Source organism: Coregonus lavaretus (genome assembly GCF_964263955.1).
Source record: "Coregonus lavaretus genome assembly, chromosome: 29".
In the NCBI taxonomy this organism is placed as follows: Eukaryota; Metazoa; Chordata; class Actinopteri; order Salmoniformes; family Salmonidae; genus Coregonus; species Coregonus lavaretus.
In genome coordinates, this window is record NC_140016.1 from 10236678 (window position 1) to 10252302 (window position 15625).

The 15625-nt window shown below is 44.3% G+C and overlaps 1 protein-coding gene across 1 annotated transcript in view; it reads right to left on the bottom strand.

Annotated features, from left to right (window-relative positions):
* The window catches only part of gpc4 (glypican 4), a 55546-nt gene extending 42622 nt beyond the window's left edge, over positions 1–12924 (bottom strand). The window contains exon 1 of the mRNA XM_084147448.1: positions 12206–12924. Within this exon, the coding sequence (XP_084003574.1) occupies positions 12206–12362 (157 nt within the window). The 5' untranslated portion in view covers positions 12363–12924. The remainder of the gene's footprint in view (positions 1–12205) is intronic.
* Between the last annotated feature and the right edge of the window lie 2701 nt (positions 12925–15625).

The following is a 15625-nucleotide window of genomic DNA, read 5'->3' on the forward strand; positions in this document are numbered from 1 at the left end:
GCATGTCTTGGGGGTATATTTGTGCGTCTAACTTTCTCACTCATCATTATTCACGATTCATTCAGGATTATGTGTAATCATGGTAGCATCCACATTAATGTAGAAGTGTTTAGAAACATTATATTCTTATTTACAACAGAGACTGCAAAAATGACACATTTACCATTCATTTCTATTGGGCAAAAAATTATCTGAAACAACCAAAACAAACAGCAAATGCATCCAACAAATGTGTAGAGTCACATGCTTGATGTAGTCATTGTGTGCTATGAACATAATAATAATAATAATAATAATAAGCCATTTAGCAGACGCTTTTATCCAAAGTGACTTAGTCATGCGTGCATAAATTTTTGTGTATGGGTGGTCCCGGGGATCGAACCCACTACCTTGGCGTTACAAGCGCCGTGCTCTACCAGCTGAGCTACAGAGGACCAAATACTTCACTTTTGACTACTTTAATACACATTAGTGAATTTGCCTCAATACTGTTGGTCTCCTAAAATGTGGGGACAATGTACAAAAAGTGCTGTTATTTCTAAACAGTTCCCCCGATATGGATGAAAATATCGCTGTCCAAATACTTTTGTAGATCACTGTATGACCTCACTGTCTGAGGCACAGCCATGTCCGTCTGGGGGGGGGGGGGGCTATAGTCAGTCACCATCCTCAGAGTTTGGGATCAGGGCCTGAAGTCCTTCCCACTCCTCACAGCTGGCTGAGTGACACCACCACTGAGTGATCCCAACACAAAAAGACACACCACGGCTCAGATATCAAGGGAACAACAAAACACAAAAGGAATTTCAGCCGTGAAAGAAGTGGCACTATGGAAAATGGCTAACATAACAACGGCTGTAAAAAGCCTTGGCGGAGGAGCAGCAGATCCGACTGTGACAATACCAAACGACAACTCATATTGAGGCATGACAGCAAAGCCTGGGGGAGAAGTGTGTGTGAAAACGACAGCAGCGGTCTGTTTTGGCATGAAAATCATCTGGAAGCCTTCCACACAAAGAACCCCTGAGGAGTAGATGGTGGAGGGAGGGAACAGAGGGAGGGAGCAGAGGGAGGGAGGGAACAGAGGGAGGGAGGGAGGGAGGGAACAGAGGGAGGGTAGAGAGGGAGGGAGGGAACAGAGGGAGGGTAGAGAGGGAACAGAGGGAGGGAAGGAACAGAGGGAGGGTAGAGAGGGAACAGAGGGAGGGTAGAGAACAGAGGGAGGGTAGGAACAGAGGGAGGGTAGAGAGGGAACAGAGGGAGGGAAGGAACAGAGGGAGGGTAGAGAGGGAACAGAGGGAGGGTAGAGAACAGAGGGAGGGTAGGAACAGAGGGAGGGTAGAGAACAGAGGGAGGGTAGAGAACAGAGGGAGGGTAGAGAACAGAGGGAGGGTAGAGAGGGAACAGAGGGAGGGTAGAGAACAGAGGGAGGGTAGGAACAGAGGGAGGGTAGAGAGGGAACAGAGGGAGGGTAGGAACAGAGGGAGGGTAGAGAACAGAGGGAGGGTAGAGAACAGAGGGAGGGTAGAGAACAGAGGGAGGGTAGAGAACAGAGGGAGGGTAGAGAACAGAGGGAGGGAGGGAACAGAGGGAGGGTAGGAACAGAGGGAGGGTAGAGAACAGAGGGAGGGTAGAGAACAGAGGGAGGGTAGAGAACAGAGGGAGGGTAGGAACAGAGGGAGGGAGGGTACAGAGGGAGGGAGGGTACAGAGGGAGGGAGGGTACAGAGGGAGGGAGAACAAGTAGCCTAAGTACGGCAGGGTATGGAGGAGAGGAAAGTACAGGAGCAGGAAAAGACTAATAAACCATTACGGAGACAAGGAAGAGACTGAGGGAGATTCACTAAGGCAGCAGGACGGAGAATGAAACAAAACTCCTCTGGATTTGTTAGAACAGCTCCTATGAGCTGAGTGTTACGGGAGAGAGTCAGGGAAACATGAAGTGATATGTCAGCCGGAGCGAGGTGGGAAAGAGCGAGACTGCCGACTTAACAGCATGCAAACAGGACGTGTTAACAAGGATTTTGAGGTGGCGCTCCCCGTCAAGCAAAAGTGTGGAAAGCCACAAACCCAGATCTCACAGCTCTCCTCAGAAAGAGGCGTGGGCCCATAACCATAGAAATACAATTCAGATTATATGGCCGTATACAAACTCTCTCAGTATCACTAGAACAAAACTACAGAGCAACGAGCCAAACTTGCAGAGACACATGAGTCTTCGATTAAGGTCATGGTCTGTGTGCCTCAGTAAGTCACTCTGGGCCTCTCTCCCTCTCTTTGTTGTGGTGGTTCCCAGCTCCAGGGACCCCGTGTGTGGGTCTTGGTGGTCCCGTGTGTGGGTCTTGGTGGTCCTGTGTGGAATGTTGCGGGGAGGGAGGTAGACTGGCCTAAAAGGGGGTGCCCCATTGTTATAACACACTGCATCCACCCCCCCACTGATCTGATCTGTCGCTCACTGGGCAGCGGGGAGGGTGAGGGGTGGGCTGGCCGGCGTGAGGGAGGTTGCGAGATGGCAGCACAACAAATGCTGCCAACTTTAATGGGAATACACATGCCATTCATCCCAACATGTTACATTAAAGGATCAACATGTTGGAAAAATAACATACTTGAGATAACAAGTTGAACACCAGCCAATGTGGCCAAGCACAGGTCAGACCTAAAATCCTTTAGCTACTGGACAAGACCCGCAAACCTAACTACTCTGCTTTTTGGTTAAGGTCTGTCAGGTGAAGTGCTAAGGCAGCCCATGGCTGAATTCCAAATTGCACCCTATTTCCTACATAGTGCACTACGGAGCCTGATGAAGTAGTGCACTATATAGGGAACAGGGTGCCATTTGGGACAAATCCCATTTGTTTTTGGTGGGAATGATTGGTTATTTGCCTGTGAATGTGGATAAGGCTGCGAGTGGGTGGAAGCAGTACAGCGGCGGGCACCAGGCGGAACACAGGTCACAGCGCTGCCGTCACACCTGGCCACCACAGGTCACAGCGCTGCCGTCACACCTGGCCACCACAGGTCACAGCGCTGCCGTCACACCTGGCCACCACAGGTCACAGCACTGCCGTCACACCTGGCCACCACAGGTCACAGAGATGCCATCCCACCCGGCCGCCACAGGTCACAGCGCCGCCATCCCGCCAACCACAGCGCCGCCATCCCGCCCACCCACCACAGGTCACAGCACCGCCATAGGACAAGTATCTGATAAGGCTGCTGTCGGCGCCCCCAAACCACCCCCCCGGTGGACGCTTGCTCTCACGCTAATCAGGAAGGAGGCCATCGATATAGAACAGCTTTTGTAATTTCCCTAACGAACCAACCAACATGATTCAGATATTCATTACATGTTGTTTACCCCTTAGAACAGAGATCACTGGAACTCAACAACAATTATATCATCAAGGCTGTTTTGTTGACTCTTGTTGCTATCATAACGTATTTGGCATGTAATGACAAGGACCATTTGACAAGCAGGTGGTTGGTCTGATGTCAGTTATAGAGAGGGAGCAGCACACCCTGTTGGCACAGTCCAGAACTAACTATGGGATAAAGGTAGTAAAAACATGTGGATGGGGAAATAATAGAAATCAATACAAGGAAGATCAGGAGAACATGTTATCTAACAGTGATTTGGTTAGGTGCACTGTGTCCACAATAATGAAAGCAGTTCACTTGTTTTTGTGTTTCTGTTTAGCCTAACACTGGGGTTCGCTGAGTCTCAAGGTTTCACAGAGTTCACTGGCCTTGAGAAGGGAACATGACAATAGTTGGTTTGTTTATTAGTTAATTATTAAAGATGTTAAAACAGTCTGGGAGCAGAAGAGAACAGATATACAAGCTTCCCAGACTATGTCCCAGTTCCCCTAGCTTGCTCTTATCTGCTGAATGTTATGGCAATAACACAAGCTGCTATTTATCAAACCATAAAGACGCAGAGCCCACAGACACCAGCAAAGATATTCAGCAGGGGAAGTAGACCTCACACTCCTCCACCGCTAAACGTCTTCAGCTCACTCACAGGCTAACGTGCGGTCACAGTGGCTGAGTTTCAGTCAATGCTCCGGACTGATTATGAGCGGGATGTTACTGCAGCAGAAAGTAGGGAGGGAAAGATGACCCAACCCTTCTCCTCTTGGTCTTTGATCCTTGCCATTATCCCATACCTGAGGCATGACATCACCGCCAGTGTAAACCAAAACAGATTTTTTGCTTGAGTAGAAAGAGAGAAGTACAGTGTGGTGCCTGGCCCTGGATGGAATGAAGATATGTTGACATGGTAGATACCCATCTGGTCAGTGTTAACCACTCTTTTCTGCCTCTTTTGAAAAGCATGGCCCCCCTGCCACCGTGCAGCAAAGCACTTGACACACACTTTCCCCCAACATCTATGCCAGTGATCGAGAGCAAATGCCAGTGATTTCATCACCCACCCCACACCTCATCCCGCTGTAGCAGACAGGCAGGGTACTCCCTATAGAAGTCCTAGGGCCTGAATGTGGTTGCCATAAACGGTGTCCCTGATTGTCTATAGGGTGGATGTTTTACCCTCAGTAAAGGTTCTATGCATTTCTTCGTGGAATAGAATGGCATGCGCTCATAACGCATGTTCTGCTTTATAATAACAGATACACAAACTTCAAAAATTGCCAATAGGTCACAGCTCCCATGTGAAGGTTGTAAAAGACCATGGTATTTAGAAACTATTTAACAATGGACTGCTGTTCCTCCAGAGCTATCAATGCTTGAGCATTGATGGGTTTTCCATTACAGTTTTATTACATTAAAACCTCTATTGAATATTAGTCTGTCGATTCCAACTAAGCGTTTGGCTTTAATTTGCATGGTTGAACAGTTTTTTCTGTGCCAAGGGCTAGATGTATAATAAGCAGTGTATTACACCAATCACTGATTCATGGCCAGACCATTCAAGACAACAGCTAAATAAACACTGCCATTTACATTTAAGTCATTTAGCAGACGCTCTTATCCAGAGCGACTTACAGTTCAGTGAGTGCATACATTTTTCATACTGGCCCCCCGTGGGAAACGAACCCACAAGCCTGGCATTGCAAGCGCCATGCTCTACCAACTGAGCTACAGGAGGGCGGATACATACATACAATTTAATAATTAAATACTCATAGATAAAAAGTTGAATATTTTGGGACGCACATCATAAAGGGAGGGGAGGGGTGGAGGAGTAGAAAGATGTGATGGGAGCGGAGGATTACAACGATGGCTGCTGTGTGTTTCTCTCTCAGGATGATATTCTCTGTACTGAAGCCTGATACTACCCCATTAAAAACAAAATAATCACAAGTTTCTTTCTGTCATAATATCATGATAAATCATCATGGTAATATAACAATAAAATACATGTTTTAAAGAAAGGCAACGAATGAAACTGAACTTTTTCCAGTGCACAACCATAAACCAACAACCAGGAAAAATAAAGAAATAACATTTCAATTTTAAGTTCAGTCCTCCAATGATCAAGCAAGTCTATTTCAGTGAGGCAGAGCCTTCCAGTGACTTTTGCCTGGAATTTAGCATTGGAGGATTTGGAGTGTACTTAAATAATAATACCCTTGCTGATTAATCGCTGGGAGAGAAGGGGTAGTGGAACTGGTAGCAATGAGACTTTCATGCATACAGTGCATTCGGAAAGTATTCAGACCCATTCCCTACGGACAAGGTCCCACAGTTGACAGTGCATGTCAGAGCAAAAACCAAGCCATGAGGTCAAAGTAACTGTCCGTAGAGCTCCGAGACAGGATTGTGTCGAGGCACATATCTGGGGAAGGGTACCAAAACATTTCTGCCGCATTGAACGTTCCCAAGAACGCAGTGGCTTCCAGCATTCTTAAATGGAAGAAGTTTGGAACCACCAAGACTCTTCCTAGAGCTGGCTGCCTGGCCAAACTGAGCAATCGTGGGTGAAGGGCCTTGGTCAGGGAGGAGACCAAGAATCAGATGGTCACTCTGACAGAGCTCCAGCGTTCCTCTGTGGAGATGGGAGAACCTTTCAGGACAACCAACTCCGCAGCACTCCACCAATCAGGCCTTTATGGTAGAGTGGCCAGACGGCTGCCACTCCTCAGTAAAAGGCACATGACAGCCCGCTTGGAGTTTGCCAAAAGGCACCTAAAGACTCTCAGACAATGAGAAACAAGATGCTCTGGTCTGATGAAACCAAGATTGAACTCTTTGGCCTGAATGCCAAGCGTCACGTCTGGAGGAAACCTGGCACCATCCCTACGGTAAAACATTGTGGTGGCAGCATCATGCTGTGGGGATGTTTTTCAGCGGCAGGGACTGGGAGACGAGTCAGGATCGAGGGAAAGATGAACGGAGCAAAGTACAGAGATATCCTTGATGAAAACCTGCTCCAGAGCGCTCAGGACCTCAGACTGGGGCAAAGGTTCACCTTCCAACAGGACAACGACCCTAAGCACACAGCCAAGACAACGTAAGAGTGGCTTCGGGACAAGTCTCTGAATGTCCTTGAATGGCCCAGCCAGAGCCCGGACTTGAACCCGATCTAACATCTCTGGAGAGACCTGAAAATAGCTGTGCAGCGACGCTCCCCATCCAACCTGACAGAGCTTGAGAGGATCTGTAGAGAAGAATGGGAGAAACTCCCCAAATACAGGTGTGCCAAGCTTGTAGCGTCATACCCAAGAAGACTCAAGGCTGTAATCGCTGCCAAAGTTGCTTCAACAAAGTACTGAGTAAAGGGTCTGTATACTTATGTAAATGTAATAACCGGTGCCCCCGCACATAGACTCTGTAACGATACCCTCTGTATATAGTCTCGCTACTGTTATTTTACTGCTTTTATTTTTTACTTATCTATTGTTTACTTAACACATATTTTTCTTAAAACTGCATTGTTGGTTAAGCACTTGTAAGTAAGCATTTCACTGTAAGGTCTACACCTGTTGTATTCGGGGGCATGTGACAAATAACTTATTTGAAAAAAAATCTAAAAACCTGTTTCTGCTTTGTCATTATGGGTATTGTGTGTAGATTGATGAGGGGGAAAAACAATTTAATCAATTTTAGAATAAGGCTGTAACGTAACAAAATATGGAAAAAGTCAAGGGGTCTGAATACTTTCCGAATGCACTGTATTGTCTGCTGTGTGTGTACAGGTTTTACTATAGTGCCAGAAGTCATCACAAGAACAGTAAACCAACTGAAATTCATTTGTCGGTCCTCACTTGTAAAAAGGCTATTTTAGGCTTAGGGGTTAGGTTTAGAATTAGGATTTAGTGGTTAAGGTTAGGGTAAGGGAAAATAGGTTTTTGAATGGGAATCAATTGTTGGTCCCCAAAAAGTCCTCACAAGTATAGTAAGACATAGCTGTGTGTGTGATGTCCAATGTGATGCCTGGACCAATTCAGAAGTTTTAAAGTGGGCTAAAGACAATAGATGTTTTGACTCACTGCCAGATGAATTGGGGCAGAACTCAGAGCCCAGAATGGAGGGGCGCTCAATTAGATTTCACCTCTGGGACGTTTTCTTCCTAGCAACACAAAACATTGTTTTCCTAGAATCCAGGCAGGGGCATTTGTGTTCCCCTCAGATTTTTGAGAGCCCCAACCCTATTTGACAACAGTAGACCTTGTCGCTCTCCCTGGATCAATTATCTCAGTCTATCGGTGACAAAGAGGCGCTCGTTGAAGTTGGCCCAGGCTTCTATATTGGAGACGTGTGCACAACACACAAACCTGCCTTTTATAATCTCCCTCATTTGAAACTATCACAACAAAACAGAGAGATCCATCACAATGAATGCAGGCATGTTGGGGTACCCTCAATTATGTTTTGCATGACAATGATAGATAACCAAAGATAAAGAACCTGGAAAGCAGTCTATGGTACACCCTGATAGAGGCATACTGCTCAGATTGTAATGAGCCAATCTAGACCTCAGCCAAGGGAATCTGAACCTTCTCAGTAATTATCTGTGAACAGATGCATGGCAATGGTTAAATAAATTATACAGAAAAAATATATAAACACAAGAACTTAAAATATTTTACTGAGTCACAGTTCATAAGGAAATCAGTCAATTGAAATAAATTAAATAGGCCCTAATCGATGGATGTCACATGACTGGGAATACAGATATGCATCTGTTGGTCACAGATACCTTTAAAAAAAGGTAGGGGCATGGATCATAAAACCAGTCAGTATCTGGTGAGACCACCATTTGTGACTGTCCGATTCGATCGTATTTGGCAAAATATAAAATTGTTTTTTTTTTTACATTGGATAAAAGTTAGAAAGAAATGGTATATCATACACTACAGCTGAGGGACAACAGGAAAGTAATTCTGCTTTGAAAATTAATAAACTTGTAACCTCACTTTTGAGAAAATGGCCCTTGAATGTTTTGGTACACCTACTGGAGAGCTCTTTTTTGTCTACACCCATTCAGCATCATTCACACCTTCTAAAGCCTTAACCCCCACCCATCTCTTTAAGGATTCACACGTGAGGCCATGTACTAAACCAACAAAGATTTCACGACTAAAGGCTGGTTTATACTACGGGTGTGTTTGTAAATGTAATCTGGAGTGCCAGAGTGTGCTCTGGGCGTTCGTAAACTCAGAGCGTTGTCAGATTGTCCGTTCGTAAATTCAGAGCGCACACTGGACGCTCTGGCCGAGGAGTAGGGTTGATCTGAGCGTTCTAACCTAACAGCAGTCAAGCACCCAAGCTAACTGACTAACGTTGGCTAGCTTGCTAGCTACTTCCAGACACAAATGAGAGAACCGCTCACTCTGACCATTTTACTCGCCATAGAAGAGCTGGTTAGGCTGTTTTTATGTTATCCAGTGTTGGTGACTGCAACTGTGCTGCTGGCAACAATTTAATTATAATGTTTTGCCAACGTTTACTGACACCGGCCATATTCAACGGGTGTTGAGCGTTCGTAAATTAATCAGTTATTCTGCGCTCTTGCACACTCAGATGAGAGTGCTCTGAAATCGGAGTAGATAGCCAGAGCGAATTTACCAGCTACGGCTATCGAACAGTTGTCGCAGTGACATGAGCATTCTATTGAAATGGTTACTTGCATAGTGGAGTCTTTTGTTTAGACATGTAGCTAGCTAAACAATGAACCATAATCCCAACTCATAACATTACTAACCTGCATGAATCTGCAGGTAGCTAACCAATCAGGTTCAATGTTAGCTAGCTAACATTAGGCTATAACTAGCAATGCAAATGGCTGAGATATAAATAATATAACTATACAGATCATACACGCTAACGTTAGCTAGCTAACAGTACACTAACTTGAAATGAAAACGACTTTGACTAAATTAGAAACGTGTAATATCTGAAAATGTAGCTAGCTAGACTATCTTACCAGTATTCATGTGTGGACGCTTCTCGCTCTCTGTCACGGATGCCATGGTTGCCCTTAGTTTGAAGATGTAATCCAGAGACAGGTGTTTTTATACAACAGCCTTCTGTGTGTTCTCTTTTCGACTCAGTCTGTATATTTGCAATCAAACGCCAGAGTTTTCTCCATCTCCTTAGCTATCATAGTCCAATTCCACTGATTTCAAAACTTGGTTATCCAGAAAGTGGAGTAACATTTATGAAGTTCTATTACGTGATATCTTTCAAGACAGAAGCGTGCTACATTGCAGGCCAACCTCAACTCATCTCTAGGCATGTCCAGCCCACTCATTATCTCAGCCAATCATGGCTAGCGGGAAGAATGCTGTCTTTTTCTGTGGCTAAACCAACTAGGCTCGTAATTTAACAATTTAATTCGTATTTACAGATGGCATACAAGTTTGTTATTAAGGCACATGAAAGTTCATGTTCCAGAACGCATCTGCCCAAAAACGCATTTTGATAAATAAGAAGTTTACATTGAAATGGCTCTCCTGTGAAGTAGTAACGACATACACCTAGTTTCCTGAAACCAGTCACATTTGCCTCATGCAGCGTGACATCTCCTTCGCATAGAGTTGATCAGGCTGTTGATTGTGGCCTGTGGAATGTTGTCCCACTCCTCTTCAATGGCTGCGAAAAAAGCATTAAAATGTATGCACTAACTACTGTAAGTAGCTCTGGATAAGAGCGTCTGCTAAATGACTCACTACTGTATGTTGCTCAAATGTAAATGTAACGTCTGTGCGAAGTTGCTGGACAAAACTGCACATTTTAGAGTGGCCTTTTATTGTCCCCAGCACAAGGTGCACCCGTGTAATGATCATGCGGTTTAGTCAGCTTCTTGATATGCCACACCTGTCAGGTGGATGGATTATTTTGGCAAATGAGAAATGCTCACTAGCAGGAATGCAAAAAATGCATGTAGAGCTTTTTGTGCATATGGAACATTTCTGGGATCTTTTATTTCAGCTCATGAAACCAACACTTTACATGTTGAGTTTATATTTTTGTTCAGTGTAGTAGAAAACGAAAGTTAAGCATGGGAGGCATAGAAATAGTACACATAGAACCAATCTACTGCTTCTTAGAATTTCAATCAGAATGACATATCTATAACTGACATATCTATAACTCACATTTCTATGTGAATTTGGTGAAGTTACATATTGCAGCTTTAACAAATCAAGGTGCTAACAGGAAAACGCTTTAATTCATCTAATTCCGTCGGGCGGTAACTTAGTGGTTAAGAGCGTTGTGCCAGTAACCGAAAGGTCGCTGGTTCTAATCCCCGAGCCGACTAGGTGAAAAATCTGTCGATGTGCCCTTTAGCAAGGCACTTAACCCTAATTGCTCCTGTAAGTCGCTCTGGATAAGAGCGTCTGCTAAATGACTAAAATGTAATGTAAATCTAAGGCCTGGGGTGAAGGAAAAAGACAGACATAGTAAAAATAGGTTATAGGCTAGTTAGTTCCAGTTACAAAACGGGGCTTTCTATAAGGGACATGAATAGAGGGAATCCTACTATTAGGTGATGCAAAGAACCAACATGCTGATGACCATAGAAATCCTATCTAATTCCTAATTCTATGCTGATGACCATGTCTATTAAAAGTTAAGATCTAGATACTATGACATCCATTACCTACTTCTATAGAAAAGGAGAAGAGACCAAACCTACATTCAACATATTACATTAATCTAATATGTACTTAAAGTTCCAACACATTGTCAAAACATGAAATTGACCAAAAACTGAAACGGGAAAGGACAAGAGAGGGTGGTATTTAAAGTATGCGGGGCACAGGGAGGAATATCTTTGCGCCCCCAACGCTGTTCCCCTGTACGGCCATTTAGAATCTACTCCAAAATGTTAATTACTTCCAATTGGAAGTCAAACTATACTGATTATTAACTAAAAGTCTAGCCCATTGAGGGTTCACTTCATAGAGTCACTCTCATAAATAATACGACTTTATAGACTATTTAAAAAATATTAAGGTTATGGTTTTTGTTTTCCCCCCCCCAAACGTCTAGTCTTAACTTACATGTCTATCTTACAAACAAATAAAAAACATCAAATAGACTATTACACCGATATATTGACTATGGCATGCTCTAAATTGACTTCTAATGTCAAATACATGACCCAGTTTTCCTCCAAATCACCGCAGGTTGGCTAATAAGGGCCGCAAAGACACAACTTCGGAAGCCAGGAAATAACCCAAGGTCTGTTGCTTGTACTGGACTGCAGAGTTTGTATATTGTTTTAGTTCCTGTTTTAAAATCAGCAAAAAGTGTTTCCTAAATGAACGAGGCAAGTATTTGCTGTTTATATTTGCTGTGGAATAAAGGCCCAGTAAAAACAACAGCTATGGAAGTTTAGCCTATAGGATTAAGGGGGATTGTGAGTTTAGTTATTTTTAAGTCAAGTCATAAAAATCTGTCATGAATACTAGGATCACTGATTGATAAAGTGAATCATTCAACTTTGGTAAAAGATTGTAGAAAGATAGATACGTTTGACATAGGCTTAGGCTATCAAGTTATTTTCAGATGCGTGTTACACAAACGTTACATTGTTAAATGATAATGTTACAAGTGAACTTGATTAACATTGTAGTTTTAAATGTGACAATGATATTCATGCAAAGACAAGACAGTTGGCTACACACCTAACATAAATGACAGACGAACAAACTTACAAAACATATGGTTCTGGCCTAATTTAAATAAAAACCGTTGAAATAACAAATGAACAAGATTTAAGGCAAATTTACCGTGTATTCCTTTGTTGGGAACATCATTGGCGTTGAAGCCTTTGGAACTGTACGCAGCCCTAACTTCATTGCAGCTTGTCGACTTGGGCTCAGCCTTCGTCGAAACAAACAGCACGGCAAATGTGTAAACCGTAGAGAAGACTAACATTGTCTTCATTGAGTCGGTTAAATAAAAGTTTAAAATATAGGCGCAACGCAAAAACACTGGAAAGACGCTCAGCTGTAGGCTATTACTAGGACAGCGTTTCAACTCGCACGTTGAATTTCCTCATGGAGACTCTGATTTCTTTCAACTTCGCTGGCAACGAAAGTTATAAAAGTTAGCAAGTTGGTTGACTAACTGGATTATTCATTCATAGCCGTGATTGGGCCTCCTTAAACAACTAAGACAAAATAAAAAATTATCGGAAAGTTCACAAAAAAAAGCGCAAAAAAAGTATCAGTTTCTTGTCTTCAGCATGTATTTCTAGTTCCAGACTCTCCCATAGAAACACAAAGCAGTCAACAAAACATTTGTTTCAAACTTTTCTAAATAAGCAGCCAAACTTTTTTTTCACAATGTTCGTCTTTAAAGTTGCATCCACCTCGACTTCAGTTCCGACGAGGAAAAGTAGAGTTGACCCAAAGTTTTTGCAGTCTTCAGCACACAGCGGTTGCTTTACAGACAGGACACTGTGCGTGCTACAGCTCAGATGTTAGGCGCATAGCAACGTCCCAGGGAGAATCTCAATTGCACACTCCTCGCGTCCTCTCTCCTAGCACCATTGGAGAAGAAAGCCAGAGGTCCCGCCCCTCTGACCTTCTCCTCCAATGGATTTTGAGGAGGCGAGTAGAGAGGAAAGAGGACGCGAGGAGTAGACAACTGAGATTTTCCTCCAGTGGATAGCCAGAATTGCGAGTTCCTGAGAAAGACTTGGGAACACAAAACGCCCGGGGTGGAGCATGGACCAGACGTTAAGTAAGCCTTTGCCACTGCGTTCTCCAGCAGCCAAAACGCACATTGATCTGGGTTTAGAAAACCAGGAGTTATTGGCAAAATATCTGTTTTGATTGGTCAAAACACCAATTTGTGGGAAACGATCAGACTTGGTCTGCCTGTGTAAACCCAGCCGTATAGACCTACTTGTCGCCATAATATTTTTGTCTCTGTTGAATGTCAAACTTTATTGTGTATTAGTAACAAGAAGTGTTACTCTGCAAAACCTGCACTTATCTTTCCACCAAACCTTTACCACATTTCATCCCAATTACCCTCTGAATTCCACTGTGGACCACTTCTACACTGTAGCCACACTGACTGCATCATTACTTGTAGAATGGCAGATACATACGCTGCCCTGTGTGCGACTCAGACTCACATTCAAACAAATGACAAATCCCCTGTCCTCAAAACCCCTGTCCTCAGATCCCCGTCCTCAGATCCCCGTCCTCAAAACCCCTGTCCTCAGATCTCCCGTCCTCAGATCCCCGTCCTCAGATCCCCGTCCTCAAAACCCCTGTCCTCAGATCCCCGTCCTCAGATCCCCGTCCTCAAAACCCCTGTCCTCAGATCTCCCGTCCTCAGATCCCCGTCCTCAGATCCCCGTCCTCAAAACCCCTGTCCTCAGATCTCCCGTCCTCAGATCTCCCGTCCTCAGATCACCGTCCTCAGATCCCCGTCCTCAAAACCCCTGTCCTCAGATCCCCGTCCTCAGATCCCCGTCCTCAAAACCCCTGTCCTCAGATCCCCGTCCTCAGATCCCCGTCCTCAGATCCCCGTCCTCAGATCCCCGTCCTCAGATCCCCGTCCTCAAAACCCCTGTCCTCAGATCCCCGTCCTCAAAACCCCTGTCCTCAGATCCCCGTCCTCAGATCCCCGTCCTCAGATCCCCGTCCTCAAATCTCCTGTCCTCAGATCCCCTGTCCTCAAAGGCCTCAGACAGCAACAAACACAGGTAAAGCGACACTGCCGGGGAGAAGGTTGGTTGCTTTCTAAGTATGTCTGCCTGTCTTGAACTGGGTGTGTAGTGGAGTACTAGGCCTGCGTCCCAAATGGCACTCTATTCCCTATGCATTGTACTACTTTACATAAGGAATAGGGTGCCATTTGGGAACCATGGGTGTGTAGTGTGGGGTACTGGGGCTATGGCAGGCGGAGGAGATGCATGGGCAGGCAGGGACATCTCATTCACAGGTTGACAGACAGTCTGCTATGACACCACCACCACTCTCTCTTCTCTTTTCTCCTCTCCAGGCCTGAGGTTCAATCACAGCCAAAGCAGCACTGCTGTCTGTCAGACGCTTCATAATTAAAGGAGACATTAGCCAGCACGCTTAGATCATGCCAGATGAAGGTGTGTGTGTGTGTGTGCGCGCGCGTGTGTGTGACCCCTCTACCGATGGCTGAGAAGCCTATTGAGGGGCTTGGTTCAAAGAAAAAGCAGCTGTTTTTAAAAAGTTCTTCCCTCTCTTTATTCATGTTCATCTGCCTCTGATCTTACTCATGCAAAATCCCTAACATATATCTCATAGTTAACCAGAATCCCTAACAGATATCTCTGTAGCTCAATGTGGTCCTCTGTAGCTCAATTGGTAGAGCATGGCGCTTGTAACGCCAGGGTAGTGGGTTCGATCCCTGGGACCACCCATATGTAAAAATGTATGCACACATGACTGTAAGTCGCTTTGGATAAAAGCGTCTGCTAAATGGCATATTATTATTATTATTATTTTTATAGTTAACCAGAATCCCTAACAGATATCTTATAGTTAACCAGAATCCCTAACAGATATCTCATAGTTAACCAGAATCCCTAACAGATATCTCATAGTTAACCAGAATCCCTAACAGATATCTCATAGTTAACCAGAATCCCTAACAGATATCTCATAGTTAACCAGAATCCCTAACAGATATCTCATAGTTAACCAGAATCCCTAACAGATATCTCATAGTTAACCAGAATCCCTAACAGATATCTCATAATTAACCAGAATCCCTAACAGATATCTCATAGTTAACCAGAATCCCTAACAGATATCTCATAGTTAACCAGAATCCCTAACAGATATCTTATAGTTAACCAGAATCCCTAACAGATATCTTATAGTTAACCAGAGGCCATTTTGGTCATTATCTGTTAGTCAAGTGAGTTTCCGAACACAACAGGGCATCTCATCCAGTCAAAACAACCCAGTATCTTAAACCCCCAGCAATAGGGATCCTATGCTCCTAACAATATCCCCCTGTTCCCCCAACAATATACCCCTGTTCCCCAACAATATACCCCTGTTCCCCAACAATATCCCCCTGTTCCCTAACAATATACCCCTGTTCCCCCAACAATATACCCCTGTTCCCCAACAATATACCCCTGTTCTCCAACAATATACTCCTGTTCCCCAACAATATACCCCTGTTCCCCAACAATATACCCCTGT